The sequence below is a fragment of the Aphanomyces astaci genome, assembly GCF_000520075.1.
Source record: "Aphanomyces astaci strain APO3 unplaced genomic scaffold supercont1.12, whole genome shotgun sequence".
NCBI classification, from domain to species: Eukaryota; Oomycota; class Saprolegniomycetes; order Saprolegniales; family Verrucalvaceae; genus Aphanomyces; species Aphanomyces astaci.
In genome coordinates this window covers 542,603-568,880 of record NW_009798275.1, presented here as the reverse complement: position 1 = coordinate 568,880, position 26,278 = coordinate 542,603, and the positions used below count along the sequence as shown (strand labels likewise).

Genomic DNA, 26,278 nt, shown 5'->3' with positions numbered 1-26,278 from the left:
CTCTACATATCGTTGCCGCAGATACATTTTTGAGCGTCGGAAACTGGTGTCGCTGTGCGTCTTCAAGCTCCTCGATGTAGAATCATGGATGGACTGTGGCGCATTCGTTCACCCAGGCGTTGACCTCAGTAGGCCAGCGTGAATCCGTCGAGCGCTTCGTCAACTTAGTCACATTGCCCGTAGATGTAAACACCGTGTTGAATCTTGTTACGCTACGTCGTGAGAGTCCAACTATGAGGCGAACGACGTCAACTTCAATGCCATAAACTTGGACAAGCACAACACATCTCCAACACATGTCGTAAAACAAGTTGAATAAGATAAAACCATACACTTCCACCAATTCTTAGCCAATCAAAGCATCACGAATAATTATAATTCAACGCGAACCGTAAATGTACTTCATCTTGCATCCGTAAAATCACGGCGAGTGCTGTAATTTTAGGATGATTTTTTATTAAAGCATGGTTTTAGACCTGGATTAGCCAAAAAAGGTGAAAAAGCACAATAATATTAATGTAATAACGTTACGGTGACAAATGACTCGAGAATATCCACATTGAGGATGTATTGAACAGCTCACTTTGTAGTTAGGCCTGTGAGCTACAATGTTCATACTAACGTTAGTATGAAGTGTTTGTTGCTAGCGATTACTAGTATGCAACAAAAAATATTGTGCACCTTTGTTTGCACAACTCATCATCGCAAGCACTTCGGTGGTCATGTTCAAATTGAAGCGCAAATTGTCTCTGTGTCTGGCAGATGATGGTCAGTCGCGAACCCCGATCTCGATGCATCCGCCATCTCTTTCCGTCGTACGGAAGAGCGCCTCCATGAGCCAACTCTGGCTCACATGCCCACCTTTCCCCTCCGTTGACCTCAACCGACAGGTCCTTCAACATTAAGTCCAACTGGCTGGATTGCACGAGCCATGTGGCAGGAGGTTTGGCGACGTCACCAGGCGCAGCCCATCAGAGTCTCCTTCCGTGTCCAGCGATTTATATTGCTGCCGTTCGACGCACGTCATAACGTCTAGGAACGACGACAGTTGCGAAGTGTACGTGGGTCGTGATACCAAGCGAGGTTATGGAGACAACACGTACAGCTCTTATGCGCCTTCTACCCGCCGCTGCAGTGGATGCCTCGCTCGCCAATCTCCGCGAGCTGACACGATGCAGTCGTTATCATTGGCAACGTCAAAGTGAACAAAGTGCTGTCATTCAAAGAGGCGTGCTGGATCCACCCAGCCACTCGACGTCCTCCGACTTGGTGGATTTCCACTGACCAGGCTGGACATGCAAGTCTGCCCAAGATTGTGAGTGTGTTGGGGGTGAGGGTCACCGAAATGTCCTTAGTATCGTGGAAGTCGATTCAAGAGACGCTGAATCGATCGAAGTCCAACTGAAATTGTTCTAAGGGGAGGTCCTCCCGTGGTCTCGCCATCCGTGCCTTGCTGTGGTGTTGTCGTGGGTTTGCAAATGCGCCCACCGGACTCGGATACAGACATGATCGTGAAGCCGTGGCTCGGCATCGTTGCCACGCTCATATAGCCGACCGTCGTACACATGACTGACTGCGTGAGGTCGTTGCCATGGACCACATTCACTGCGCCAGCAGCAGCACGATCGACAGCATGATCGTGTTAAGCACACGGTGGAACTGGTCCGTCAGCAAGAAGTCGTGCAGAAGGCTTGGATCTGACACTTCAACGGTTGCTCCCACGCGTTCATCTCGACTACAACGGGTCCCTTGGAGGACTTTAGGTGAGCAAAAGGCAAGAGGTACTCCGAGAGAGTGAAAATATAGTCACCTGAGTTCTGCTTTCCTGTCAAGATAGCAAGTGCGCTCTTTCCGCACCTGGTGATTGCACCCCAGACCATGACGGAGCCACCACCTTGATCTCGCGTGGCAAAGCTTCGCTTCGGCTGCCGAATATCATGCCAGTAGTTCTTGTAGCCGTCCGGTCCGTCCAAATTGAACTTCTTTTCGTCCGAAAAGACAACATTCGACCAATCGAATGGATTCTCGGCATGGTCCATGGCCCACCTGAATCGTGCAGTCCTGTGTGCCGGGGTCAGAGGCAGTGTGTGTTGCATCTTGATGTAGTCGAGCAGGTCGCATCGAGACTCAGCATAAACGCTACTCCGGAGTATTTTACAGCTCTATCCGGATTATTTACAGTACAAAGATACCTCTTCAACTTAGTTTTATATGAAATTTCGAAGGTCGGGCGATTGTTCCGCGGTTCATTCAACCAATCGCTGGAGGGAATTTTGAGTAGAACACACAATCTAGTTTACCGCGAAATCGGCCAGATTTACAGTTTCGACTGTAAAATATGAGTACAGTTTTGACGAATGAGCCAATAACAGGTTGTCAATGGATAATTTTGTCCAATCATCGGTGTCATGTCGTTTAAACAATCACTTTCCTTTATGCTTTTATTTATTTTAAGTGAAGTAATGTTTTTTTTGGCAAATAGATCCTTCAAACCTCACATTTCACTGAACTCGTCCAGTGCATCGGCAGCCCAGCCAAAGCACAACCTTCGCTGAGCAGTGACACAAGTTCTCAGGTGTGAATGACCGATTTTCCTTACTTCCATCAATCAACACATTAGAACAGCCGCCATTCTCAACCGCATCGTCCATAAGTCATGTACAGTACATACAGTACAATATAACGACCTTGTCCAACTAAAGCGCGGGAGAGCTTTGGTCCCCATTGTGTAAATTCACTGTGAGACCGAAATAGTCAGGCCCTACAAATTCGAGCATCTTCAGCCAGACTATCCAGGGGCAGGTTGGAATGACGGCCTACTATTGACTATAAAGGGCGGGAAGTTGGTCAAGGATCTCACAAGTGAATTCCACGTCATCACCGTCGTCCAAAGCAAACTTATGCCTTCGGGTTCACTTCCGGATGTACAGTATGATAGTTATGAAACTACTTGGGTCCGTCGATGTTGCACACTGTATGCTTGATGATAGTAGTACTAGTAGTACAGAAACGTTACTAGGAATGCTCCCAGAATACGGTAGATTATCAACATTCTGATCGATAAATCGAAGTGGTTTTTAGTTTCTCTTGATGTTTGTATGCACGTCGACATCTGAGGGAAGAACTCAGCCGCCGCCGAGAATATTATTGCATTCAACTTCAAGCAGTCGTCGCTGTTGCTGGATTCGGCTGGTGCCCATGAACGAAGGGCCAGTGTGGGGACGAAACAAGACCCAGAAGGATGGAGCGACATACTCTTGGGTACGAGGCACGCTCTGTGGAGACGAAGTAGACTTCGAAGACGGACGGACCGTGCCGTGGAGCACCATCGACACATCCATGGAGATTCTCCGAGGGAACGTCACGTGTCCGATGGACCTGGATGACCTGGGGATGTTGACGCATTTGAATGAACCATCCATGGTACATTGCCTTGAAGAGCGCTTCCTCGGCGACAAAGTGTATTGTCACACTGGCGACATGCTCTTGGCCATGAACCCGTTCAAAGTCATTCCCAAATTGTACGACGTGTCAGCATTCCAATCGACGATTGCGTCTTCCAGCAACCGTCACCGCCATCCTCATGTCTTCACAACTGCCCACGAGACGTATCGAGCGTTGACCGTCGACAAGCACAAGAACCAAACGGTGCTCGTGAGCGGCGAAAGTGGTTCGGGCAAGACCGAGACGACCAAGTTTATCATGCAGTACCTAGCTGCAGTCAGTCACACTCCCCATTCCACAGCCCCTTCACATGAGTGTGGCACTGCCAACATCTCCGACCAAGTGCTTCAATCTAACCCGATCCTCGAGTCGTTTGGGAACGCGCGCACCCTCCGCAACGACAACAGCAGTCGCTTTGGCAAATTTGTCAAAATCTGGTTTGCCACTGACAGCCATCACGCCCAACTGCGCCTCGTCGGCACTTCCATCGAGACGTACCTGCTGGAGAAGGTTCGACTCGTACATCAAGCAACGGGCGAGCGCAACTTTCATATTTTCTACGAAGTCCTCGCCGGTGCCGCGCAAGATCGGTGCGTCCGTCCGCCCGTCCATGCCTCCACGTGACCTTTGGCTCTTTGTAGGACCCTCCAAACGAGATTGCACTTGGCTGATCCTATGGACGTGTCCAAGTTTGCATACTTGAACCAAAGCGGCTGCGTCACTCGGCGGGATCAAGTGTCGGACGCCGACACGTTTCACAAAACCATGCGCGCCATGTCCATCGTTGGCTTTCAAGCCCATGTAATAGTACGTTCCCTATATATATATATATATATATATATATATATTGCTTATTATCATTTCCAGTTTTGATACACTTGGGTGTGCCAACTCATACCATCGACCTGTGAAAATATTTGAACATTCCCATTATATATATATATATATTTAGATGGTATATATTTGCATCTTTCCAGGGCGACAGTCGGATTTGCTAATATAGTATTATTGTCTCTTCTACGCATCATTTCCTCGAGCGGTTGGTTGAGTGAACCGAGTGAACCGCCCAAGAATCGCTGGACTTGCGAAATGTGATAAATATATATATATTGAAGTTTAAGAGGTATCATAGTGAATATTCATTTGTTTTAGCCAATCAAATTGCAACTTTTCTTATTATTATCCAATCATACGGCTTGCTTGTTTTCTCGGTGATTTCAACAATCCCACAAAATTGACAAATTGGGCGAAAAACACAATATACAAATATCTATAATATAGGACATTCCCATGTCTGACTTTGTGAATTTTCAACGATACATATATTATGCCAACAATTCCATACGTAGGACTCGATCTTGGGCGTTGTGGGAGGGTTGCTCCATCTGGGCAACATGACGTTCGGTTCCGTCACGACGGGCGACGCGCCATCCTCCGAAATTCGATCGCCGCAGCCATTAGCGTATGTGTCGGAGCTGCTGGCCGTGGACGTCAACCGGTTGCGGGAGGCGCTGACAAGTCGCCAGATCAAAGCCAAGGACGAATGGTACCAGGTCCACCTGACGCCGCAGCAGGCGGACGACGCGCGGGATGCGCTGGCGCGGTCCATCTACGGGTACTTGTTTGAGTGGGTCGTGGCCAAGGTAAACCGATGCATCGGGTCATCGAGTCCTTTGGAATCGTCCAAGTTCATTGGGGTGCTCGACATCTTTGGGTTCGAGTCGTTCGACGTCAACAGTTTCGAGCAGCTGTGCATCAACTACGCCAACGAGCGGCTGCAGCACCACTTTATCGACTTTGTGATGACCCAAGAGCAAGGCCGGTACCAATCGGAGGGCATTCCATGGACGTTGCTCGAGTTGCCCATGAACGACGGGTGTCTGGAAGTGCTCGAGGCGCGACCGACGGGCGTCTTGGCGCTGCTGGACGAAGAATGCAACGTGCCCAAAGGCTCGGACGCTGGATTTGTGCGAAAGTTGTACCAGATATACCACAGCCACGCCCACTTTCAGGCATCCAAGCGGGATCAAGTGAACCGCGCGTTCGTTGTCGTGCACTACGCCGGCGCCGTCCGGTACACAGCCGACGGATTTTGTGAAAAGAACCGCGACAAGCCGCACCAGGCGATGCTGGACCTGCTGGCGTCGTCAGAGAACCCGTTTGTGCGCGTCATGTGTCGGCTGAGTGGTGGGGACGACGGCGACGAAGAGAACGACGACCCAAGGGGGGGGCCCTCTCCCCCCATCGTGATGCGGCGCAAGTCATCGATAGTGTCGACGGGACTAGGCGCGCAGTTTCGCCGCCAGCTGCAACACCTCCTCGATATGATCACGCACACGACGCCGCACTACATTCGATGCCTCAAGCCCAACGACGCCAACGTCAAGCACACGTTTGACCGACAGCGGATGGCCGACCAGCTGCGATACGGGGGGGTGCTGGAAGCCGTGACCATCTCCCGCCTCGGGTACCCAGTGCACATGGCGCACCCGTTGTTTGTCGGTCGGTATGGCGCGGTGCTGCTACCCCCCCCACTTTCCACGTCGTCGCACAACAGAGCCAGTCGGCACTCGGCCATCGACGCCGTCTTGACGCAGTTGGTCGCGGCATGGGGCGCGGCTGGGTGGCCGCGTCGGGACAGCGTCACGGATGGAGTTGTGCCTTCGAAATGGTTTGCCTTTGGCATCGAACGAGGCAAGACGCTCGTGTTTCTACGCCAATCGACCTACGATTTCTTGGAGTCGACGCGCGCGGCGGCGCTGCACAAGCACGCGGTGACGCTCCAAGCGTTTGCCAAGATGGCGTTCTGCCGACACAAGTACTGGACGATCCAGGCGGCGACGGCGACGCTGCAGCGACTAATTCGAGGACATCTGGCACGTCAACACGGCCGACGAATACGGGCCACGAGGTAGGCGGCATGCATGGCTAACTAGTCTACTACCTAGTAGCCACGCCATGATGACAAAGTAACGTGCAAAAACGATCCCTGATGTGTGTGTTGAATGTGTAGATTGGTGGCGGTGTGGCTGCAAGCGAGGTACCGAGGACGGATTGGTCGACAGATCGCGACGGACCTTCGGCGGCAGTTGGGGGTCGTGTGTCTGCAAAGTTGCTGGCGAGGGGCGAAGCAACGACGAGCGTTCCTAGCAACTTTGGCAGCAACGCGGACGATTCAATGTGCATGGCGATGTCGACTGGCCAAACTGCACGTGAAGCAGCTGAGGAAGGATGCCCTATCGCTGCAGCACACGATTGTCGAGCGCAATCAGCTGCGCCAGGAATTGCACCAGCTCAAAACCCAAGCGACCATGGCCAATCAGCGAGCAGAGGAAGCGGAGACAGAGCTGCGACGACTGCAGCAAATGCTGGTGGAGATGCAACAGACAACAATGTCTTCTTCCCCGACCATGATCGCCGTCTCTGACGCAGCATTACGAGTGAGTCGTCCATTGAAAAGTGAGATGCTAGACGAGGTCAGCATCACCACTCCCACCAAATCCGTACAAGGGCGGCCCATTGTACCAGCAGCTACATGCATGCCCACTGAGTATTCGTTAAAGCAAGTGGGGGCCCAGGAGGTGGGCCAACTACCGACTAGTCTGTTTACGGCAGCCGACGAAGAGCCTCCTGTAGCCATCCTGTCGGAAGTCACACCTCGTTCCAGTGACGAACTCGACCAAGAAACGACTGAATTGGCATCTCTCGACCTGTCTGTGGAGAACAGTTCAAGTGACACTGTTTCAAGCGTCGTAGCTACGGAGCAAAAACGTGAACGACCAAGTGCAACCCAAACTCCACCCGAGGTAGGACCGTCCCAGCCAGAACGAGTGCACGTGCTGGAGCCCAAACGAAGTCCCCCAGTGCTTCTGGTCGAATCAACACAGCCCATGTCTCATGTACTACCACCCCCTACTGCAAACACTCCGGCGTGGACACATCCCGTTATTCCATCCAAAGTGGCGTCTACAATTGCCACCAATTCCACTGCAGCACAAGGCGTTCCGCGGCATCACCTGGCGCCTTCGGATTTGGATCCGGACAAGGAAACAGTCGCCCCTGTCGAGGGAAGTGTCTCTGTGCGCCCAAGCCAAGCCCCAGGGGAGCACACGTTGCCAGACGCAGTTGGACCCCCAACCCCCCCGTCACATGCTTTGAGAAGTTCTGGGTATGCCCCCCCTCTCGCTCCCATCCACGAAGTCGGCATCAACTTTCAAGCCCCTCCATCTATCCATCATGTACAGTAGTACAGTCTAGTAACCATACCAAGGTACTAGCATTCTGACGAATGTGTAGGCGCCCCAGTCGACAGGAGGGCTCCCCACCTTGGCCAAACCAACCTCTTCTTTATCAGACCTACTAGCCCATCGGGTGATCGATTTCGGGCTAGTGGAGGCTGCGCTACGCCGAGGAGACTGCAATCCCGATGTGCAAGATCCATCCGGGCGAACGATGCTCCACCTGGCTACAGAGATGGTTCGTTCTCCTTCTTTCAGACTTCAAACTCACGTCATGTTGGAATGCAGGGAGACGCGGCGTTGGTGCTCTTGCTCCTTCAACACCATGCCAGCGTCACAATTACCGACTTTGTATCCCACGCCACGGCCTTCCACGTCGCCGCCCAAATGGCCAACATGGAAATCTCTGGGTACACTCAACATAGACATCGTAGTCGTTCACTCTCTTCCTATAGCATTTTTTGCCGCCCCGACGTATTTCCATCGCTGGACGTCAATATGCCCGACAAGGACGGCAACACGGTGCTGCATTTGGCGTGCGCGTCATGTCGTCCCAAGGCGGCGTACGTGATGGAGCTGTACCTGATGCTGGGCGCCGACGCGAACGCGCAGAACGTCCTCGGCCGCTCGCCGCTCCACATTTGCACGCTGCTGCGGCGAGACGACGAGCTCGTGGGCCGCTTGCTGGCCTGTGGAGCGGACCCTAATCTGTATTCCATCGACAGGAAGACCCCGTTGCACATTGCCGTGAAGCGAGGTAGTCATGCATGTCTGTCTCTCTTTGGTGGGGTGGGTATGGGACTCGTCTGATGTAGAAGTGGTGGCCTAGGAAACCTGGAGCAAGCTGTGGCATTGGTCAAAAGCGGAGCTAGCATGACGCTGCCTGATGCCCACCACAAGAGGGTGCTGCATGCGTCGGCTATGGCTCACCAGGTGTGTCCATTTTGCTTGGTTTCTAGTGTTGGGAACACACCTGACACTATGATTATATGGCGTAGTTGCTCCCGTACATGACGACCTCGCCGCAGTGGATTCCAGACGATGACGTGGCCGACTGCATGGTGTGCCAGTATACGTTCAACTTTTTCGTCCGCCGCCACCACTGCCGACGATGCGGCGCCGTGTGCTGCTCAGACTGCTTGGATCAAAATACGTGTCAGTTGTGCGTGACAGCGCAGCGCGCGATGCTGTAGCCAACTAACTATATTAAACAGCCCCTACAGTAGTTAGTAGTTGGGGGGCCAACTAACTATATTAACCAGCCCCTTAGTTGGGGGGGGAAGGCAGCAGCATCCCCTTAGTATTTACTACTTCGAAGTATTAACTATCGATTAAAGCAACAACAATGTGAAACGTCTAAAGAAACGGCAAGCCTTTGGCAAGCATTTGATGTGGCCGACACATGCACAGCCTCGTCCAACGTGTTAGGAAACAGCGCCAGAAAAAGTATGAGAAAGGAGGGTTGCCCCCGATGAAGAAGGATCAAGTGGTGATGCGCCTGCAGGAACTGCACGATCGCCAACTGTCGTCATCCGGCTTCCAAGCCAACCATCTCGTGTACGATCGATCGATCGAAATGGATGGCACATGCATAGAGAGATAATCGGACTGTGTGATAGGATGTTGGATCACATGGAGCAGTCGCAGGTACGGCCTACGTCCGTCGAGGTCACGGCTAAAGAGACAATGTAGAGCATCTCCAACTACCTCGAAGGCCGCTTCCATGACATGTATGCCGCCACGCCCGTTCACGGCGGCGGTGACGATGACGACGACGGCGACGAGTGGACTCAGTCTGCGCACCTGAAGTCGTCGTTGAAATCTGCGACCGTGGGGATGCTGGAGCCCCTGAAGACACTCAAAGCGGCTCGCACAACCAAAGAATTGGTCCGTCGAACTCTTGCAATCGCCCCCACGCTCAAGGCGACCCACAGCACAGTCAACTTGACTGAAAACATCGCACCAGTGGAGCGCAAGCTGCCGCCGCTGTTCTATCGCATGCGGCAAGTGTGGGCCACTGCGTTTACAAGTCCCGTGTCGGAAGAAGAAAGACTCGGCCTTCCGACTGTCGAGAACGCCCGCATGTTGTTTGGCATTGACATTTACGAAGCCAAGGTATGCAGCCCCTTGGAGGTTTGTCTGGCGACTGTTCGTACCTGATGCGCTTGCATTAGGGCATCGTGAAAATGTTTGGGGTGGGCTCGGTCGAGTCGTTGTATCAACTGTACACGAAAGAGCGGTGTGTATTGTGTGTGCTACATAGTTGCAGCGCTGTCCCTGACAAAGTTTGTTGCGATTAGCATCTACGGCCGCGAAGGCCAAATGCGAGAGAACATGACCAAAGCTGTCTTTTCTATCCGCACGTCGACCCGCATCATGGCCATCCTCAAGCAGATCGACTCGTTCAGCATCTTTTTGGATTCAAAGCCCAAGAAGGACCTGCCACCAGCATCCCCCGCCGCAGGGCCAGCCGCGAGCGACGTCCCCCTGGACGAAGTGGACGAGAACTCGGACGACGACGGCGAAAGCAGCGGTCCCGGGTCGGGGGACGGCGCCACGCCACCCAAACCGACTACCCGCTCACCAACCAAGCCACCAGTAGCCACCGTCGGCTCAACCGACATCGCAGCAGCTAGTCCTTCCAAGCCCAATGCTCCCGCCGTGGAATCAGTGCTACCCCTGATAGGGCCACATACACCGGGAGGACCCACCGTGGACTTGGTGGGGGTGTACTTGCAGCAGTGCGCCGTGCAGCAAGTACTGCCGTCGAAGCGCGTGATTAGTCAGCTGCCTGCGTTGGTTGTGGATTGCGCGCACTTCAACTTGGGCCACAACGGCATCATCGCGATGGCTCACGCGTTGCAACACAACACGGCGTTGGTCGAGCTCAATCTAACCGACAACTGGAGCCTCGAGCCGGGAGGGCACCAGCTCGCGCAGGTCGTGGCATCGTGTCCGCACCTCACGACGCTGGACTTGACCAACAACCGCATCGGCACGCGCAGCGCCATGCTCCTCTTCGGCGCCGTCACGTCATCCTCGACCTTGTCGCGGCTCGTGCTCAAGGGAAACGACCTGTACGACCGCATTCACACCGCCGTCGGCGCCTTGTTAGCTACCAACTCATCGCTGACGTTCCTTGACTTGAGTGACAACCGTGTGCGCAACAAAACTGGCACCGCCATCGGCCACGCCTTGCTCGCCAACACCCACCTCCAGGTAAGGACTTCTGGCTCCTTATCTTCATAGCCTAGCCCCCACCTTGCCTCCCTCACTCAGCGTTACGTTGGTGCAGGCGTTGCACTTGACATGGAACACCATGTCCACGACAGGATGCCTACCGATCCTCACGGCGCTGGCCACCACCAACCAGTCGCTCAAACATCTGAGTCTGGGGTGGAACCGTCTGGGCGACGAGACTGGCTGCTTGGTAGCGACCATGTTGTTGCGGAACCAGACGCTCGAGTCACTCGATCTTACAAGTGCGCAGCTGTCGTGCGCGTCCGTGGGGTTCCTGGCCGACGCGGTGACATTCAACGAGGGGCTGGCTCGGCTCAACTTGGACCAGAACCCCATCGATCAGACTGGGGTGTCGCTCATGTTGCAAGCGGCCAAGCAGCGCGAACGGTCCAAAAAGCATCCGCTGCGACTGAGTTTGGAGCACATGGTGTTCAAGCATCGCGCGACGGACGCGCCGCCTCCGCTGCCGTACGACCCCCGAGATCCGTCGGGGTACGTCGTGTCAAACTCTGCGACACGGGTTCCACTGTTTATTCATGTAGGTACTACCGGTTGAGTCTCAAGGTCCCGGCAGAGCGCACGGCGTTCGAGTTGCTGAAGCGACGGCACGAGTTGCACCTGGGGACGTTTCACCACGTCGTAGCCAACAAGTTCAAAGTCGACGCCAACCACCTCGGCCGGATCCCGCCCAACGCCACCGTCCGGTTCGAGTACGTCGCGACGGCCGCCGCCGCCGACGCGACCGACGACATGATCCATTTCCGACTGGATTTGGCCAAACCGTCCGATCGAGCCATGGCGAGAGCGCTCATGGAACGAGCCGAAGCCGAAAGTGGTAACTACATAGCCAATCGTGAAAGCCTGCGCTTTTTACATGCAAAAGGACATTTTCGATGAGCTCATAGTTAAACATATGTGCATGGCGGTGGGGTGTTGTAGGTGAAAACTGGATCAACGAGACATTGGACGGCGTGCCGTTCGACTTTGACGAGCTCGCGCAGTCCGGCATCCGGTGGCTCGACGGGCATCCCACGGGAGTGCTCGAGCTGGACTACATCACCACGACCCTCTTTTGCGAATCGCATTACAAGTACGCCAATCGTGTCGATTCTAAGCTGGTCAAGTTTCATGGAATGATGAATTGACAAGGTTGAAACTCCAAGACAAGTCGGACCGGGCGATGGCGTGGAAGCTCTTGGAACGGGTGCAACGGAGTCAGAACAACTCCCACGACGTCGGCGACGAGTGGCGCCACTTGACGCTGGACGGCGCGCCGCTGTCGCTCGAGGCGTGGGCGGTGGCCCAGAGTGTGGCCGTGGCGGCGCTGTCCACCGCGACCAAGTGGAAATGGAGGGTGCCTATGCAAGGCACGATCGAGTTTGACTACTTTACGCCCCATCCCCACCACGTTCTCGCACACCACTACCGGCTGGACCTGGCCAACGACGCTGACCGCGTGCTGGTACATTTTGTATGTGTGTATCGCAATTCCCCCAATCTCAGTTCAAATCGCCCTTTCAAGGAAGTATCATATTATGATGAGTACTATCATGGGCACGATGGTAGGCCCACGAGTTGCGCGTGCGGTCGCTGGACGGCATTGGCGAGTGCTGGTGGAACGAAGAGATCGACGGGTACCCGTTCCGTCTCACCGAGTCGTTGGACGTCGACTTTGACTTTCCCACCCGCGGCCTCCTCGAGTTTGACTTCATTTTGCTCCGTCCGGCGCACTTTGTCACAACCATGACCATCGACGAGTGCCAGAGGTTCGACTTGGGAGCGTTCGACGACTTTCTCTGCGCAGAGTTCCTCCGGCGGGTGGCCGTCGCGGACTCGTACCATTACGTATGGACCAACGCTGCGATCAACGGCGCGCCGTACGTGGTGGCCGACACCATGCTCCCTCCCACGGTCAATATATATATATATATATTATATATATATTATAACGTGACGCTGTGTGGATTGACATTGTACTTGTAGGGATGGCTGTCGTTTACGGGTCTGGTCTTTCTCGGAAAGGATCCGTCGCCTGTTGAAATGATCTCGTTTCTCATCGAGGTAGACACAAATATATTCTATTTCGTGTATCGACCTTCCATTTTCGCGTGTCCTAGCAACTTGCACAGCAACAAGACAACCCCGACAGGCAAATATACCTACTTGAAATCGCCTGCGGGTACGTAACATGACGTGGTTACTTGTCGTGTTATGACGTGGCACTCTCTCCTTTGTCCATAAAGGGTGCACGAGCACGATGGGTTCCAGCACCACGACACGCCGCCCATGTTTTTCATCAGGTTTGCCCCTTCTCCAAACGCGCAAAAAAAGCTCAAATGTCCAATGATGGAGGTAGCGCCATCGTGCCCGACGTGTTGCGCACGATCGCGTCCGAGAAGCACCAGGCAGATGCGATTCAGGTACAACTAACTGTACATACCTACGAATAGAAATCTAAACATTCAAATCAAACGAGTAGATTTTATGGCCAACCATTCTCGACAAGCCGCGACTGGCGCTGAAGGTCCTGGAAGTCAAGTGCGACGGACCGCCGCGGTGGTTTGGCGCCGACTCGTTCGCCGCGTTCGAAGCCGCCGTGTTGGACCGGTTCCTTCGCCACCGACTCCATTTATAAGCTAACGTTACTATTTAAACACACGCTCTATCGAATTATATGTCGTTGATCTGCACCATGAAATATCAAACCCAAAGATATATTTCTAACTTCCAGCATCTCAAATTGAAGTACTACGTAGTACTTGGTACAGCAAACTAAATATAAATACGGTAGATGGATGGACCAAGCGACTTTAGCGTTGTTGGAAACGATTTCGTTTCAATGCAAATATGGAACGAGCATCACGTCTTACAAGTCTACATGCATCTGTTTGAACAGCTAAATGAAGAATACATACATATACTAGTATATATATATATATGTATTATATATATATGTATTATATATATATATATATACACTGTCCCCAATATGTCGGCGGCCAAGGGTCCAACGAGTCTATTATATGTGCCTCTTTGGACATGCTGAATGAATTTCACGTAATGCACGCGCTGTCACATATTTCTAACAAGTCGGACATGATCACAATGTTATCATGGAGGTGTGTATGCTGTCGGAAGGACGATCTACTTGTTTACTATTGCATCCGCTGTAACAAGACAAGTTTGAGTGCGTCAAACCCACCGCCTTTGGCGGCGTCGGACGGTAGCTGGCCTAGCTTGTCCGTCACTCCCAGCGACGCGCCATTCTGCAGCAAGTATTCACACGCCAGCTCATGGCCCGCCGCGGCCGCCACATGGAGCGCCGTGCGTCCTGTCGCGCCGTCCTTCTGGGCCACGTCCACGCCGTGGGCGATGCCTTGGACGAGGTGGCGGACGTCGCCGGTGGCGGCCGCATGCAGAAACCGACTGAACACGACAGACGCCGTGTCCGTCGTGTGTGTGGAAAAACCCCGAAACTCGTACTTGGCCTTGATCCACTTTTCCTTGTCAGGGCGGGGGGATGTGGCCACCGGCCGGGTCCATCCTGGCGCGAGCTCGGCTTCCCTACATGTCCATGATTGGGATCATTTCCTTGGGATATCATCTTTCGAGTTTGGTGAAGATACATGTATACCATATTGCGTTGACGGGGGCGTTGCCCAAGTGTGCGAGCAACGTCAAGAGGGACATGTCCCACGAATCCAGCGCCAGCGAGCGCACTTTCGACACGTGGCTGCCCAGACTCCGATGGATGCCCGAGCACTCGATGCATAAGAACACGCCAATGTTGATTGAAACCCACTCGGCCGGCCGCTGGTCACAGTCTGCGCACGACGGGTTAGCCTCCATGAGCCCGTAGACGGCGTCGGCGTGCCCAGGGTGGACGTCCTTGTCGTGTAGGGGCTGCTCACCGAGGAGTCGCTCCGTGCTGAGGGTCGCGGCGTCGATCCACGCGTGCATGTCGGCGTCGCTCGCGGCCTGCAACACATGCTTGGTCTGGTTGTTGTCGAGCACTTCAAATGTGTAGGGCAGCGCCAGGTCTTTGGTTTTGCCGCAGACTCGGACTTTGGACATGATGAGGTCGCACACGATGGACAGCTCCATGCTGTTCTTTTGCATGGCGTACAGTTTGCCCCGATGGATCTGGTACCACACGCGCTTGTATGCTTTGGCCGAGAACGAAGACCCGGTGCGTACGAGGAGGTACCCTTGCTTGTCCACCAACGACGAGCTGGTCTGTGGACCTGCCACGTCATTGGTGTTGGTTCGAACGCGGCTGGCGGCGGTGGCTCGGGACAGGATTTCCACCGGCAGCCCCACGTGCGAGGGGTACGCCGACAGCCGCGACTGCAGCAAGTCTCTCTGCGTGCCAAACATGGCGTCGTCCGCGGCGTACTGCGCGCGGGCGTCTTGCAAAGCGCGCTGTCGGGCTCGCAGCGTTGGCTCTATCGCATGCACGAGCTCATGACAAGCGTGGAAGTGGCCCAAGTACGAGTACAACGTCGAGTTGAATGCGTCGACGAGGACAAACTTCTTCTTGGCGTCCAGCGCGTTGAAGTACCGGACGCAGTCGAAGCGCGCGAGCTCGAATTTGCATCGGGCGGCCGTGAGCGCTTTGTCGACGGTGGTGGTTGAGGAGGAGGTTGATGGCGGGGACATGGTAGAGGACGAAGGCTGGCGGGAGAAGGATGCGGCGGTGTCGTCGGCCAGCACCGAGGACGACCCGGATCGAGTGATGCCGAGGGGTGCGGTGGACACGGGCTTGCTGAGAAACTTGCCGAGCAATGCGTCGTACTCGTCGCTCGACTTGGACACGTCCTTGCGCAAGTCGGCTGCGTGTTTGAGCTCCATGTCGATAAACGCTTCCAGGGGCTGGTAAAGCAGCGCTTCGATGCTCAAGAGCATACTCTCGCGCGAACTCTGGATCTGCGTCAGCGTGTCGTGGAAGTCGTTGAGGAGCGTCGAGAGATCGCCGAGCTCGGCGTAGCACGACGTGAACAGCGACCGACTGTACTTGGTCGAGTACATCTCGGCCAATGCGATCTCCTTGATGCCGAGAACCTTGCCAGCCGCGACGAAGTCCTTTGTCCGCGCCATGAGTTCCTTCATGAACCCCCGCAAGCCGCTCGTGGACTCTTCCAAGCCGTCCAAGTTCTTGCGGAACATGGGCGAGTCGGCCACGTAGTCCAAGACAACGTGCTTCCCAACGGTCGACGAGATGAGTGTGTTCGAGTCGTCATCCAGGGTGAGTTGGGGAATGGGATCAGATTTCGACAGGGCTGGGGCCGTCGCTGTGGTTGTTTCCTTGAGCGACTGGCGCTGTTCAAGGACGTCCAGGTTCCCGTACTTTCGGCGGTACCGGAGTAGCTGGCTCTGCAGCGATTCGACTTCTTCCTCCAGCAAGGCCACGCAAGGACACGCGCACCTCGCATGCGACGCCTCCATCTTGGTCATTGATCACTGTTCACTACCCCTTGGCTCTGATTGGCCCACTAGGCATCCTGATGTTTCACAAAATGTTCATTCATTTTTCAAGCTTAAATTTTCACGTTTCAATATGGACGACGACAACGCATCGCTCACGTGCACCCAATGCATTACAAATTACAAGATCAATAACCATGACATGATGTCACTCGTCGCCGTCTTGTGAAACGTCGTCGTTAGAATGTCCTAGGTGTCCTAGTGTTGCAATTTCCAAGTACCGGTATGCGCAAAGTTCATGAACCGCCGTCGCCGCGGCGGCGGCATGGGACCCTTGCTGAGCGCTTGGACGCCCAGCGAGCTCGTTACTTGGCATTGAAACGCCGAGCTGTAGAGCACGGTGACGACGGTATGCCCCAGTCACTCCCCCGTGGGCTACCTTCGAAGGAGCCACTCCCGACTTGCCATCTCCGGCTCGAACTCCCTGGTGATGTACAAGACTACCTCAGGTCTATTGGTCTGCACTTTGACGCTATCTCCACCGACGAATCCCTCGGTCGCGCCGTGTCGGCGTTGGCCGTGCGTCTTTACAAGACCGACCTCGCCTTGCAACATGCCCTCGAAGAAACCTCATTTCCTCATACACCACACGCATTCTAAATGGTTAAATGCATTTGTATATTCATTCTCTCTCACAACGAACCACGGCGCGAGTACTGGTACGCGCCGCTATGGTACACATATCCCTGCTTCCGCACCAACTCGTCGCTTTCCGCGGGGCCGCGGGACCCAAACTTGTACGGGATGGGCGGGATCTTCTTGTCGTCGATTTCATCCAGCAGCGGCGTGAAGATCTTCCACGCCGCGCGGAGCTCGTCGTCCCGGACGAATGTGGCCTGCTTGCCTCGCAACACGTCCAGAACCAGCCGGGTGTACGCGTCCGGGAGGTGCGTGTCGGCATACCGCGTCGAATAGCTCAGTTCGAGCTCGCTCGCCACAGCCTTGGTGCTCAATCCCGGGCTCTTGACGTTGGTCTTCATGTACACTGTTTCATTCGGTTGCAAGCGCAGCACGAGCTCGTTCTGGGGGATGTTGGTGCCAGGAAACATGTGCTCGGCCCCGGGCGCCGCCTTGAACGTGATGCGAACCTCGGCCTTGCGCTCGTTCAATGCCTTGCCGGCCTTCATGATGAACGGCACGCCGTCCCACCGAGGGTTCTTGATGTTCATCACAAACGACGCAAACGTGGGCGTGACGGACCCCTTGGGCACCGTCGGGTCGTCCAGGTACCCGACTTCGGACTTGGGGTTCTCCGGGTCCACCACGTACTGGCCCATCACGGTGTCTTGCAGCTTGATGGGCTCGATGCATTCGAGAACTTTGACCTTTTCGTCGCGGATGAAGTTGGCATAGTCGGCGCCGGACGCCCGGACAGGCGGCTCCATCGCCACCAACGACAGCACTTGCAGGAGATGGTTCTGCATGACGTCGCGGATGATGCCGTACGAGTCGAAGTACCCGCCACGCCCTTGCGTGCCAATGTCTTCCTTGAACGTGATCATGACGCTGGAAATGTAGTTGCGGTTCCACAACGGCTCAAACGTGATGTTGGCAAAGCGCAGCAGCATGAGGTTCTGCACCATTTCCTTGCCGAGATAGTGGTCGATGCGGTAGATCTCGTCCTCCGAATACAACGCGCCCATGGCGGCTGATAGCTCATTGAAGGACGTGAGGTCGTGACCAAACGGTTTTTCCACAATCAGACGGTTCCACCCTTCCGCGGACAACGCCGCGGCCTTGATCGACGTGCCGATGGGCACAAACACATTCGGCGGGATGGCAAAGTAGAACAAGCGATTCTTCGTCTTCAACCCCGTCGCCGACTCCTTCAAGTACATCTCTGCACTCACTTTTCCCACCGCCTCGACGGAATCGTAGTCGCCATGGCGGTACAAACACTTTTGCAAGAAGGCTTCCTTCTTCTCCATGTCGGTCGTCTTGAGGTACCCACCGATGAAAGCTCGGAACTCCTCGTCTGTCTTGTGCGATCGAGCGTACCCACAAATCGTGGTATGTTCGGGCAAGTATCCGTGCGTGTAGAGCTCAAAGAGAGACGGGTACGTCTACAGGACATGCATGAGAATTCGACGGCATGGACGAGCGCGTACCTTCTTCTTGGCCAAGTCACCAGAAGCCCCAATGACAAACACGATCAAGGATTCCCCCATGTAGTGACATCCCGAGTTGGAGTCGTCGGCGAGAATGTGGGGCGGCACGGACGTTGACATGTGCGCAGAAGATTTCAAATTGCGAAATGAACGACTCGGAGCACTTTGACTGCACAGTTCACAATCCTGGAAAGTCAATATTATCAATTACTACGTATTAGTATACAAATCGCAAGTGATTATTTTTAATCACGTGAATTCATGACACAAAAACGCTGACATGTGTTTTCATTGGTAGAAAACGAGCGAATCAAACGCAATGTTGACGAGGGAAGATTCTTCGGGATGTTTTTGCTTCCTGTGGATTGAGATGGACAGACAGCGCGCATTGTGACCACGTCGTACTACCGCGAAGACGTCCGACTGAAGTAAATGTATATGCATAAACTGTTCATAGGATGGGCAACTTACCGGTATGTGCAGTGAAACCTCTGCACACGAGAGTGAATGATGTCACAGAACCTTGCCATCATCGCTGGACTGCTGACGAAAATACTTGAACATTCACTCGCCTTCTGTATCTACCAGCCCCCCCCCCGTTCCCTGCACATACACATTCAAATGATACATTAACGTTAGCAGGTGTATGTACCGTAGTATGCAGCAGATGCCGGCCGTAAGTTTGGATTGACTGTGAAATCTAGAGGCGAAGCCATCTGAACTGTGTGAAGTCAATTAGGATTTGGACTGTGAGTAAGGTATTTTTGTCCAATCATATCGTGTTTGCCAAATCATTGGCTGAAAAATCGACGAATGGCTTGTGCACAGCAGGTCGGTTGTCTTTGGTGCGATGGCCAAAGGAAGCACGAAAGGGGGCGGCAATGGCGGGGCGAACAATGCGAAGGAGATGAAGATGTTTTTGAAGAATCGCATGTGGCGGGAGCACTGGCAAGTCATTGCAGGATCCTTAGTCATCATCGTGGCGCTCTTCGGTTGGTTCTTCCTTCAGGCTGCGACGTCGACCCGAAGTGTGCACTTCATTCAATTGAGCGAGCCTGCAGACGTCCACCGCGTGTTTCGATCGGGCGAGCCGTGGCTCGTGCTGTGCTCGAGACCAGATGCCATTCTCCCCGAAGTCTTTGAGAAGGCAACCAAGCGCTTGGAGGGAAAAATTCACGTGGGCGTGGTCGACTGCCACGACAAGCTTCCATCCGGCAAGTCAGTGTTCAAGAAGTTTCTCCTCCGAGACGACATCGTGCCCACCATCTTTACGATCGCGAATGGAGGCAAGCCCAAGCAAGTAATCCCCCTCCACTCATCTCGTCCCCCACCATCTCGCCCAGTATCGTTCGTTCATGCGTATTTCGTCTGTAGCTGTTTCTGAATTACCTCCATAAACCCAAGGCCCTCGCCGCGCAAACCCTGGTCCAAGTCCAGAAATCGCTGCATGAAGTCCAATCCACCAAGCAACTCGACGACAAGTGTCTCAAGGCATCGACAGCTTGCGTGTTGATCCATCGCGCTGGCAAGCAAAAGTTTGACGAGTACCAGAAGCAGTGGCTCCAAGCCCTCATGCACGAGCATCGCCTGGTCAAGTTTGTGTGGATGGATGCGTCCATCTTGAAGCTGTCGGTGGACTCGTTGTTCAAGAAGCCCATCACGGATAGCTCCCACCATCGCCTCGTTCTCTTTAAAAAGGCAACCAACCGCGGCGCTTCATCTCAGTGGACCGCCAAGGCATACACGTCGTACTTTGATCAGCTGCCAGTACAAGCCTTCTTGAACGAGTATGCCACCGCCCCAGTACCGTCCGAGTCGTTTCGAACGTTGACCAAACAAGTGACAGTGACCCGCCGCGCCAAAAAAGTACAACCTGCGCCGCCATCACGCACGCCGCAACAAGTCGCCGAGCTCGAACGACTGCGCCGAGAACGCATGGAAGAAGAGAGCAAAGAGCATTTCCCCCAAGGGGTTGACGAGGATGGCAGTGACGCCCACCCTACGGCCGACGACAACGACGAAGAAGAAGAAGAGGTGTTGGATTTGGACGAGTTGTAACCAACTGGTTAGAGTATTGTCCTTTGTACTGATTCGCCAAATCTATTGATCGATGCTTTGCATTGACATTTGAAAGTTGTCCTGTGGTGGTTATAATCACACTAAATTCAGTCATACACTAATTAAATGTTGATAATGGTGTCCTGCAAATCGTTCTCCATGTCGCTCCAGTTTAGAATAAACACCGCAATACTACTAGTACTACTAAAGTTGTAGTACTACTACAGTGTAGTACGTAGTAGACGAAACCACGAAGCTCCAATTTGAAGCAAATCAGTGTGGACGATGGGGGGTTGAGATGTTTGGCACTTGTACAGTTTACACACTGAATGCAAAGTTCTATGAATGGACGAGTGTTGGGTACTATGCTGATTGCGACGCCGCCGACACTTTTCGGGCGGCTTCGAGCGCTTGTTGTTGCAAGGCAGCCCGCGAGCGCACTTCGAAGCGGTCGACGCAGTTGCCCATGGCGGCGTACGCTTCTTCAATGCGGCCCTCGTCGCCAGATGCAAGCGCTGCCGTGAACTGGACAGCGTCCGGCTTGCACAGGATGTTGGCCATGCAAAACTGCAGCGCCGTCGCGGCTTGGGTGCACGCGACCTCGTCGGCGCACGTCTGGACGTTGGTGAAGCACTTGCTGCAGTTGGCTTGGATCTGGCCAAACGTGGCGTTAACTTGCTCGACAGTCAAGAGGTCATCATTGTTGGCACTGGCGTCGGCCTCATCACTGGGCGGTGGCGGCGGGAAGGAGACGGCGGGGGCGGTGCCCAAGAGGTTGAGGAGGGGGAACTTGATGCGGTCCACCACGGCCGAGAGCGAGTCGACGGCAGGACGCGCGTACATGGTGATGGACTTGACGCTAGTGACGTCGTGCAGCCGCGGCACGGCGTCCTCTGCGGCTTTGTCGTCGTCAAAGTAGTAGTCGATCACGTACCGCTGCTCCGTGTTGTCGTTGCGCACGACGACCCAGTCGTGTCGGTCAAATGGTTTATCGTACCTACATTAGTTCGTTCATGAGAGGGTGGTTACGGCAGCGACGATATGATGAGCACACAAACCCGAACAACGTCTTGAGACGTGCGATCGGCGTCAAGTCATCGGGCCGGCCGCAGAAGCGAAGCAATTTCGAGTCGGATCTGCACATGTTGTTGGTGTTAGTGTATTGGGTAGCAAAATACAATCTGAAGAATGTAAAGCCATGGGTTTGTGGTGTCCAGTAAGTACCCGGGATGTAAAGCCTCTTCCCAAGCGGCCACTTGGTTCCAAGCACGTTCGTTCATGTTGTTGTGGATGCTCACGATGGTTTGGACATGGCCTTCGTGCACGTCTTCGCCCTTTCCTTTGCGTCGCAACGCGTTGAAGAACATTTGTTCGCTAGGGTACGTCCATGTGCCGTCGGTGCCGCCTTTCGGGATCGTCGACGTCACACGGGTCGTGTTCAACGGATACTTTTGCCCATCGTTGGGTTCTTGGTTCGGGTTGGACGGCATGTTGTTGGTGGGGTCGATTTCCTGGCTGTACACATTGTACACCTTTTGCTTCTTCACGACGGGGCAGCCTTCACCTACCACCGATGTGGTATTGCCACTGTGCTTCACCGGGCATCCTTCAGGTGCCACATTGCTGTGCTTTACCGGACAGCCTTCTTGTGCGGTCGGCTTCAACGGCGTCGCGACAGCAGGGGTGGACGACGTGTTGCCCATGATGTCACTTGGTATACTATTCGATGCACTTCTGCAGTCGACGTGTGATTGGCTCTCACGACGCTTCAATGATTGGCTAAAAGCATCTCACTCAACGATTTGATTGGTGCGCTGAATAGTACGATATGATTCGTCCAAAACACAACGACCCGTCGTTGATTCGTGGTTGAGAAACCAATTTGATTGGTTTAAAACAGTGTAGCACACGCAATCTGATTCGTTCATCCACATCGCGCGGTGATTGGGCGAGCGTCTCGAAATGGTTGGTGTTCCTCACGCCAGGTCTTTCGTGGTCGTGTCGGGCTGCTCATTGTCCGTTATCTCACCAACATGAAGCTTAACATTGCCAACCCCCACACCGGGACCCAAAAAGTGCTCGAAATCGATGACGAGCACAAGCTGCGCGCCTTCTACGAAAAGCGCATGACCCAGGAAGTCGACGGCGAACACTTGGGCGAAGAATTCAAGGGCTTCGTCTTCAAGATCTCGGGCGGTAACGACAAGCAAGGGTTCCCCATGAAGCAAGGTGTGTTGACCAACGGTCGCGCGCGCCTTCTCTTGAGCAAGGGCAAGTCCTGCTACCGCCCACGCCGAAAGGGTGAGCGCAAGCGCAAGTCTGTGCGTGGGTGCATCGTCGGCCCCGACCTCTCGGTGCTCAACTTGGTGGTCGTCAAGACTGGCGACAACGAAGTCGCTGGCTTGACCGACGGCCACATCCCCCGTCGCTTGGGACCTAAGCGCGCGTCCAACATCCGCAAGTTGTTCAACTTGACCAAGGAAGACGATGTGCGCAAGTACGTCATCCGTCGCAAGTTCGACTCGAAGACGGGCAAGAAGAACGACAAGGCGCCCAAGATCCAGCGCCTGGTCACTCCTCGCACCTTGCACCACAAGGCCCAAATCGCGGCCAAGATTGTGACCCAGCGCGAAAAAGTAAAGCGCGATGCCGCCGAGTACTCTCGCCTGTACACCCAGGTACAGCTCTAGTATTTGTATCTATCACTGGACACGTCTAACATGGGTTGGTGACGTGGGGCTTTTCCTGCTCCTTAATCACCATTTGGCACTGTAGCGTGTTAAGGAGCAGAAGGAACGTCGTGCCTCGGAAGTCGCCAAGCGCCGCAGCAGCCGCAAGGCTTCTGAAGTCAAGGCGGCCAAGAACTAAGAACTCGTTCGTTCGGTTTGGCAATTTGGCGATTTCATCCTCCCGTTGCGCAATGTGCTGGTGTATGTCTTGGACAAGGCACGCACCTTCACACTCGCAATGAACAACATTAAGCTTCAGTTAACAATGGTGACACAAACGTATTACTAGTACTTTTCATGGCACTGGACAACGACAGTCTGTTTAATACATGGTATTAGTTATACTGCGTACTAGTAGTAGTCATGTTCCACGTTGCAAGGAGGGGTATACATCTGCAAGCAGGTTGATGTACCGACTTCCACGGCTTTACAGGTTAGTAGGACGTCATACACTTTACGGCAACTTGGCACTGGTTATCCAGTCGGGGCTGTATAACGGCTGGGACTTGCGTTTGTTTATAAATAACTTGAGACATCGTAGCCTATTTGCATGCGCTATATTTGCATTCGTGAAACCAATCTCGTCGTTGGTGCCGCGACCTTCGCGCGACATTGTACACTAGCTCCGTGCTATGAGTAGTGCCGTTGCCCCGTTGCCCCTCCCGCCGCCTGTGATCTCGGGTCCCGTCTACTCTATCGTCACCCCCAAGCCCAAATGGATGGCCCAAATCAAGAAGAGCATCTACTTGGCCATCAGCGCCGTCGGCGTGTTTCTCGTCGCGTACGACGTGTTCGCCAACAACTGGGCACTGAACGACTACATTGGGAACGCCATGCACTGCCGGACTCCAGTCATGGACATGGCCTCGTTCAGTGACATCCACGATCACTATGTGTTTTCCACGAGGGATAACTGGGGCACCATCTCCCCCATCCCCCGACAACTTCTCGCGACGCACATCGATCAGCTCATCATCGCCGACGAAACCGTCTACTTCCTCGCCGCCGGGATGCACGAAGTCGGCCCTGCCACCCCCGACCTCTGTCGCGACCTCGAGCGTTCGTACCCCATCACATTTCCGACCAATTCCACGGAGACCGTGGTCCGTCTTGCCGTCGCCATGGACTTTGTCACATACATCCGCGGCGACGCCCTGAGTCACGTGTTTGGCTCGACGGCGACCGATCCGGTCCCTGGTCCGGACGCGTTGAGAGAAGAGCTTCTGGAGATGGGATACGAAGCCGGTGTGTTCACAGCCGACCTCCGCATGACACTGGAGGTCCCCGTGTCATCCCTGAATCCTGGGACTACGATGCAGCACAACACCCTCGTGTATCGCATCTTTGCCAAGACTTTCAACACGGGGGGAACTCCCATGGCGGAGTTGGGCGTGGACAACTGCAACATGACGTATGTGTGGAACGCCACGACCAACATGGTGGACGTGGTGTCGTCGCGGGTGATGCTGGGGGAGGTGCACATCCTCGCGATCATCGTCGACCGCAGCAGCACGACCGTGGCGGCGTTTTACATCAAGGTGTTCGCGTTGCTCATGGTGCTGGGGGGATATTCGGCCAGCGCCAAGACGGTGATCTGGGTGGACACGGACAAGCAGATCTTGTGGCCGTGGTTCAAGCGGCTATATCAAAAGTTCGCCCCCGACCTATACCGGCACCCGAGCCACGCGTTGACGATGCAGTACATTTGCTACAACAGCGACCTCTTCGTGTTGCTGTATGTCGTCACGGTGCTCTTGGACGAGAACATTGCGATGAAGTTCACGCGGGAAATGAACGAGTGGAACCAGTGGAACCCCGACTTTTGGGTGTCTGTCCAGATCTACTCAATGAGTTTTCGGTGGCTATGGATCAACTGCTGCTTTGTCAAGATGCTCAAACTTCTTTGCCACAACGTGAGCATCGTCCAGTACAACGGCCACAACTGGCTCGTCGGGTTTTTTAACTTTAGCTCCGTCGTGCCCATCTACTTGAGCTCGATCGCGCTCATGGCCCGTCACCAGTTCATCAACTACAGCAACAGCGTCCGCCACGACCTGTCGTCGCACGTTCAGTCGCTGGACGGGACCGACCTCGACTTGTTCGCATCTTGGTACGTGCGGTGCTTCCAGCCCATGGCGCTCGTGATCTTCATCAACTTGGTGGCCATTCTCACTCTCGACCGCATCGTCAACTACAAGTGGTGGTCGCGCATCGCGCAGAACTCGCTGGGTCGCCAGTACATGTTCAACTCGACGTCAATACTGTGCGGCATTGACGACGTGCAGGACAAGCCGGACGGCGTCGGTGGGCAAATGATCATGCTTCCTGCGCGAAAGCTATGTACGCTGCGGTGGTTCCTCTCGAGCCACCTGTTGTGCTTCGGACTACCGGAAGACCCTAAGTGCGTGCGGGTGTGGGCATCCACTGTCTTGCAAACCAAGTCGGCGGTTTCCAAAGGAAGCACCAGCACCAATGGCAGCCCAACGAAAGCTCCATTGAAAGACGCCAAAGCGACCACGACTGAGGATTCCGCGAGGAGCATGCTGCTCATCGGACAAGATCAAGATGGGTACGTGCATCTGATGGACGAGAACAAGCGCGACGTCAAAGCACTCGCCATCGAAGTCAAGATCCTCCGCGACAGCATGTTTTACATCACATGACATAGTACATACAGACTAGTATTGTCTACTGCGATGCCGGGATTCGACTTGCTGAAGTCGCTTGAGTGTGAACCAATCCTGCGTGCGACCTTTCGGCCGATTATTGCACAGCCTGTTGTAGGATGTTGGTGGAGGGAACGTGGGCCAAATCTGTTTTTACCTAGTTAATAGCCTATGATTGGTGGAATCTCTAGTGTGCGAAGCCAAAACGCCTGGGGCAAAATGTAAATCCCAAGATGTTTTAATAGAGCTACGATACAATGGCCTTGATAATAATATTCATCGACGAAAATATAGGAAAAGGTAGCTTCCAG

General features: G+C 54.2%; 9 protein-coding genes across 14 annotated transcripts; 6 read left to right on the top strand and 3 right to left on the bottom strand.

Moving 5' to 3' along the window:
• Positions 1 to 3,113: 3,113 nt before the first annotated feature.
• Positions 3,114 to 9,041, top strand: H257_06241 (hypothetical protein). 5 transcript variants are annotated; one of them, XM_009831397.1, is made up of 9 exons: positions 3,114 to 4,034; positions 4,086 to 4,251; positions 4,794 to 6,355; positions 6,458 to 7,682; positions 7,741 to 7,920; positions 7,971 to 8,092; positions 8,138 to 8,439; positions 8,512 to 8,615; positions 8,681 to 9,041. In XM_009831397.1, exons 1-9 carry the CDS (start codon positions 3,199 to 3,201, stop codon positions 8,873 to 8,875), a joined length of 4,692 nt encoding a protein of 1,563 aa, XP_009829699.1. In that variant the 5' UTR covers positions 3,114 to 3,198; the 3' UTR covers positions 8,876 to 9,041. The 5 variants fall into 5 exon arrangements, with proteins under 5 accessions (XP_009829699.1, XP_009829698.1, XP_009829700.1 ...); XM_009831396.1 differs by having other exon boundaries at positions 3,199 to 4,034; positions 8,498 to 8,615; XM_009831398.1 differs by having other exon boundaries at positions 3,199 to 4,034; positions 8,512 to 9,041.
• Positions 9,042 to 9,043: 2 nt separating this feature from the next.
• On the top strand, positions 9,044 to 13,592 carry H257_06240. Of its 2 annotated transcripts, XM_009831392.1 has the most exons (15): positions 9,044 to 9,239; positions 9,302 to 9,329; positions 9,375 to 9,797; positions 9,857 to 9,921; positions 9,983 to 10,901; positions 10,978 to 11,414; positions 11,465 to 11,757; positions 11,862 to 12,012; positions 12,072 to 12,384; positions 12,489 to 12,833; positions 12,906 to 12,983; positions 13,040 to 13,101; positions 13,166 to 13,222; positions 13,279 to 13,342; positions 13,402 to 13,592. In XM_009831392.1, the coding sequence occupies exons 1-15, from the start codon at positions 9,085 to 9,087 to the stop codon at positions 13,555 to 13,557; spliced, it is 3,546 nt and encodes a 1,181-aa protein (XP_009829694.1). In that variant the 5' UTR covers positions 9,044 to 9,084; the 3' UTR covers positions 13,558 to 13,592. The 2 variants fall into 2 exon arrangements, with proteins under 2 accessions (XP_009829694.1, XP_009829695.1); XM_009831393.1 differs by having other exon boundaries at positions 13,040 to 13,222.
• A 419-nt stretch (positions 13,593 to 14,011) lies between these two features.
• H257_06239 (hypothetical protein) lies at positions 14,012 to 16,396 on the bottom strand. The gene is made up of 2 exons (XM_009831391.1): positions 14,557 to 16,396; positions 14,012 to 14,486 (listed from the first exon to the last, which is right to left on the bottom strand). Exons 1-2 carry the CDS (start codon positions 16,374 to 16,376, stop codon positions 14,078 to 14,080), a joined length of 2,229 nt encoding a protein of 742 aa, XP_009829693.1. The 5' UTR covers positions 16,377 to 16,396; the 3' UTR covers positions 14,012 to 14,077.
• Positions 16,397 to 16,615: 219 nt separating this feature from the next.
• Positions 16,616 to 18,652, bottom strand: H257_06237 (glucose-6-phosphate dehydrogenase). The gene is made up of 2 exons (XM_009831389.1): positions 18,515 to 18,652; positions 16,616 to 18,469 (listed from the first exon to the last, which is right to left on the bottom strand). The coding sequence occupies exons 1-2, from the start codon at positions 18,632 to 18,634 to the stop codon at positions 17,039 to 17,041; spliced, it is 1,551 nt and encodes a 516-aa protein (XP_009829691.1). The 5' UTR covers positions 18,635 to 18,652; the 3' UTR covers positions 16,616 to 17,038.
• H257_06238 (hypothetical protein) lies at positions 16,618 to 17,006 on the top strand (the record flags this gene model as incomplete). Its single annotated transcript, XM_009831390.1, has 1 exon — positions 16,618 to 17,006. Exon 1 carries the CDS (start codon positions 16,632 to 16,634, stop codon positions 17,004 to 17,006), a length of 375 nt encoding a protein of 124 aa, XP_009829692.1. The 5' UTR covers positions 16,618 to 16,631.
• A 692-nt stretch (positions 18,653 to 19,344) lies between the features above and the next one.
• Positions 19,345 to 20,721, top strand: H257_06236 (hypothetical protein). Its single transcript, XM_009831388.1, has 2 exons — positions 19,345 to 19,814; positions 19,889 to 20,721. Exons 1-2 carry the CDS (start codon positions 19,365 to 19,367, stop codon positions 20,570 to 20,572), a joined length of 1,134 nt encoding a protein of 377 aa, XP_009829690.1. The 5' UTR covers positions 19,345 to 19,364; the 3' UTR covers positions 20,573 to 20,721.
• Positions 20,722 to 20,855: 134 nt separating this feature from the next.
• H257_06235 (hypothetical protein) lies at positions 20,856 to 22,298 on the bottom strand. The gene is made up of 3 exons (XM_009831387.1): positions 21,797 to 22,298; positions 21,631 to 21,708; positions 20,856 to 21,569 (listed from the first exon to the last, which is right to left on the bottom strand). Exons 1-3 carry the CDS (start codon positions 22,273 to 22,275, stop codon positions 20,936 to 20,938), a joined length of 1,191 nt encoding a protein of 396 aa, XP_009829689.1. The 5' UTR covers positions 22,276 to 22,298; the 3' UTR covers positions 20,856 to 20,935.
• A 253-nt stretch (positions 22,299 to 22,551) lies between these two features.
• On the top strand, positions 22,552 to 23,629 carry H257_06234 (hypothetical protein). Its single transcript, XM_009831386.1, has 2 exons — positions 22,552 to 23,250; positions 23,348 to 23,629. The coding sequence occupies exons 1-2, from the start codon at positions 22,606 to 22,608 to the stop codon at positions 23,438 to 23,440; spliced, it is 738 nt and encodes a 245-aa protein (XP_009829688.1). The 5' UTR covers positions 22,552 to 22,605; the 3' UTR covers positions 23,441 to 23,629.
• Positions 23,630 to 23,863: 234 nt separating this feature from the next.
• Positions 23,864 to 26,215, top strand: H257_06233 (hypothetical protein). The gene has a single exon (XM_009831385.1). The coding sequence runs from the start codon at positions 23,934 to 23,936 to the stop codon at positions 25,962 to 25,964; it is 2,031 nt and encodes a 676-aa protein (XP_009829687.1). The 5' UTR covers positions 23,864 to 23,933; the 3' UTR covers positions 25,965 to 26,215.
• The last annotated feature ends 63 nt before the right edge of the window (positions 26,216 to 26,278 follow it).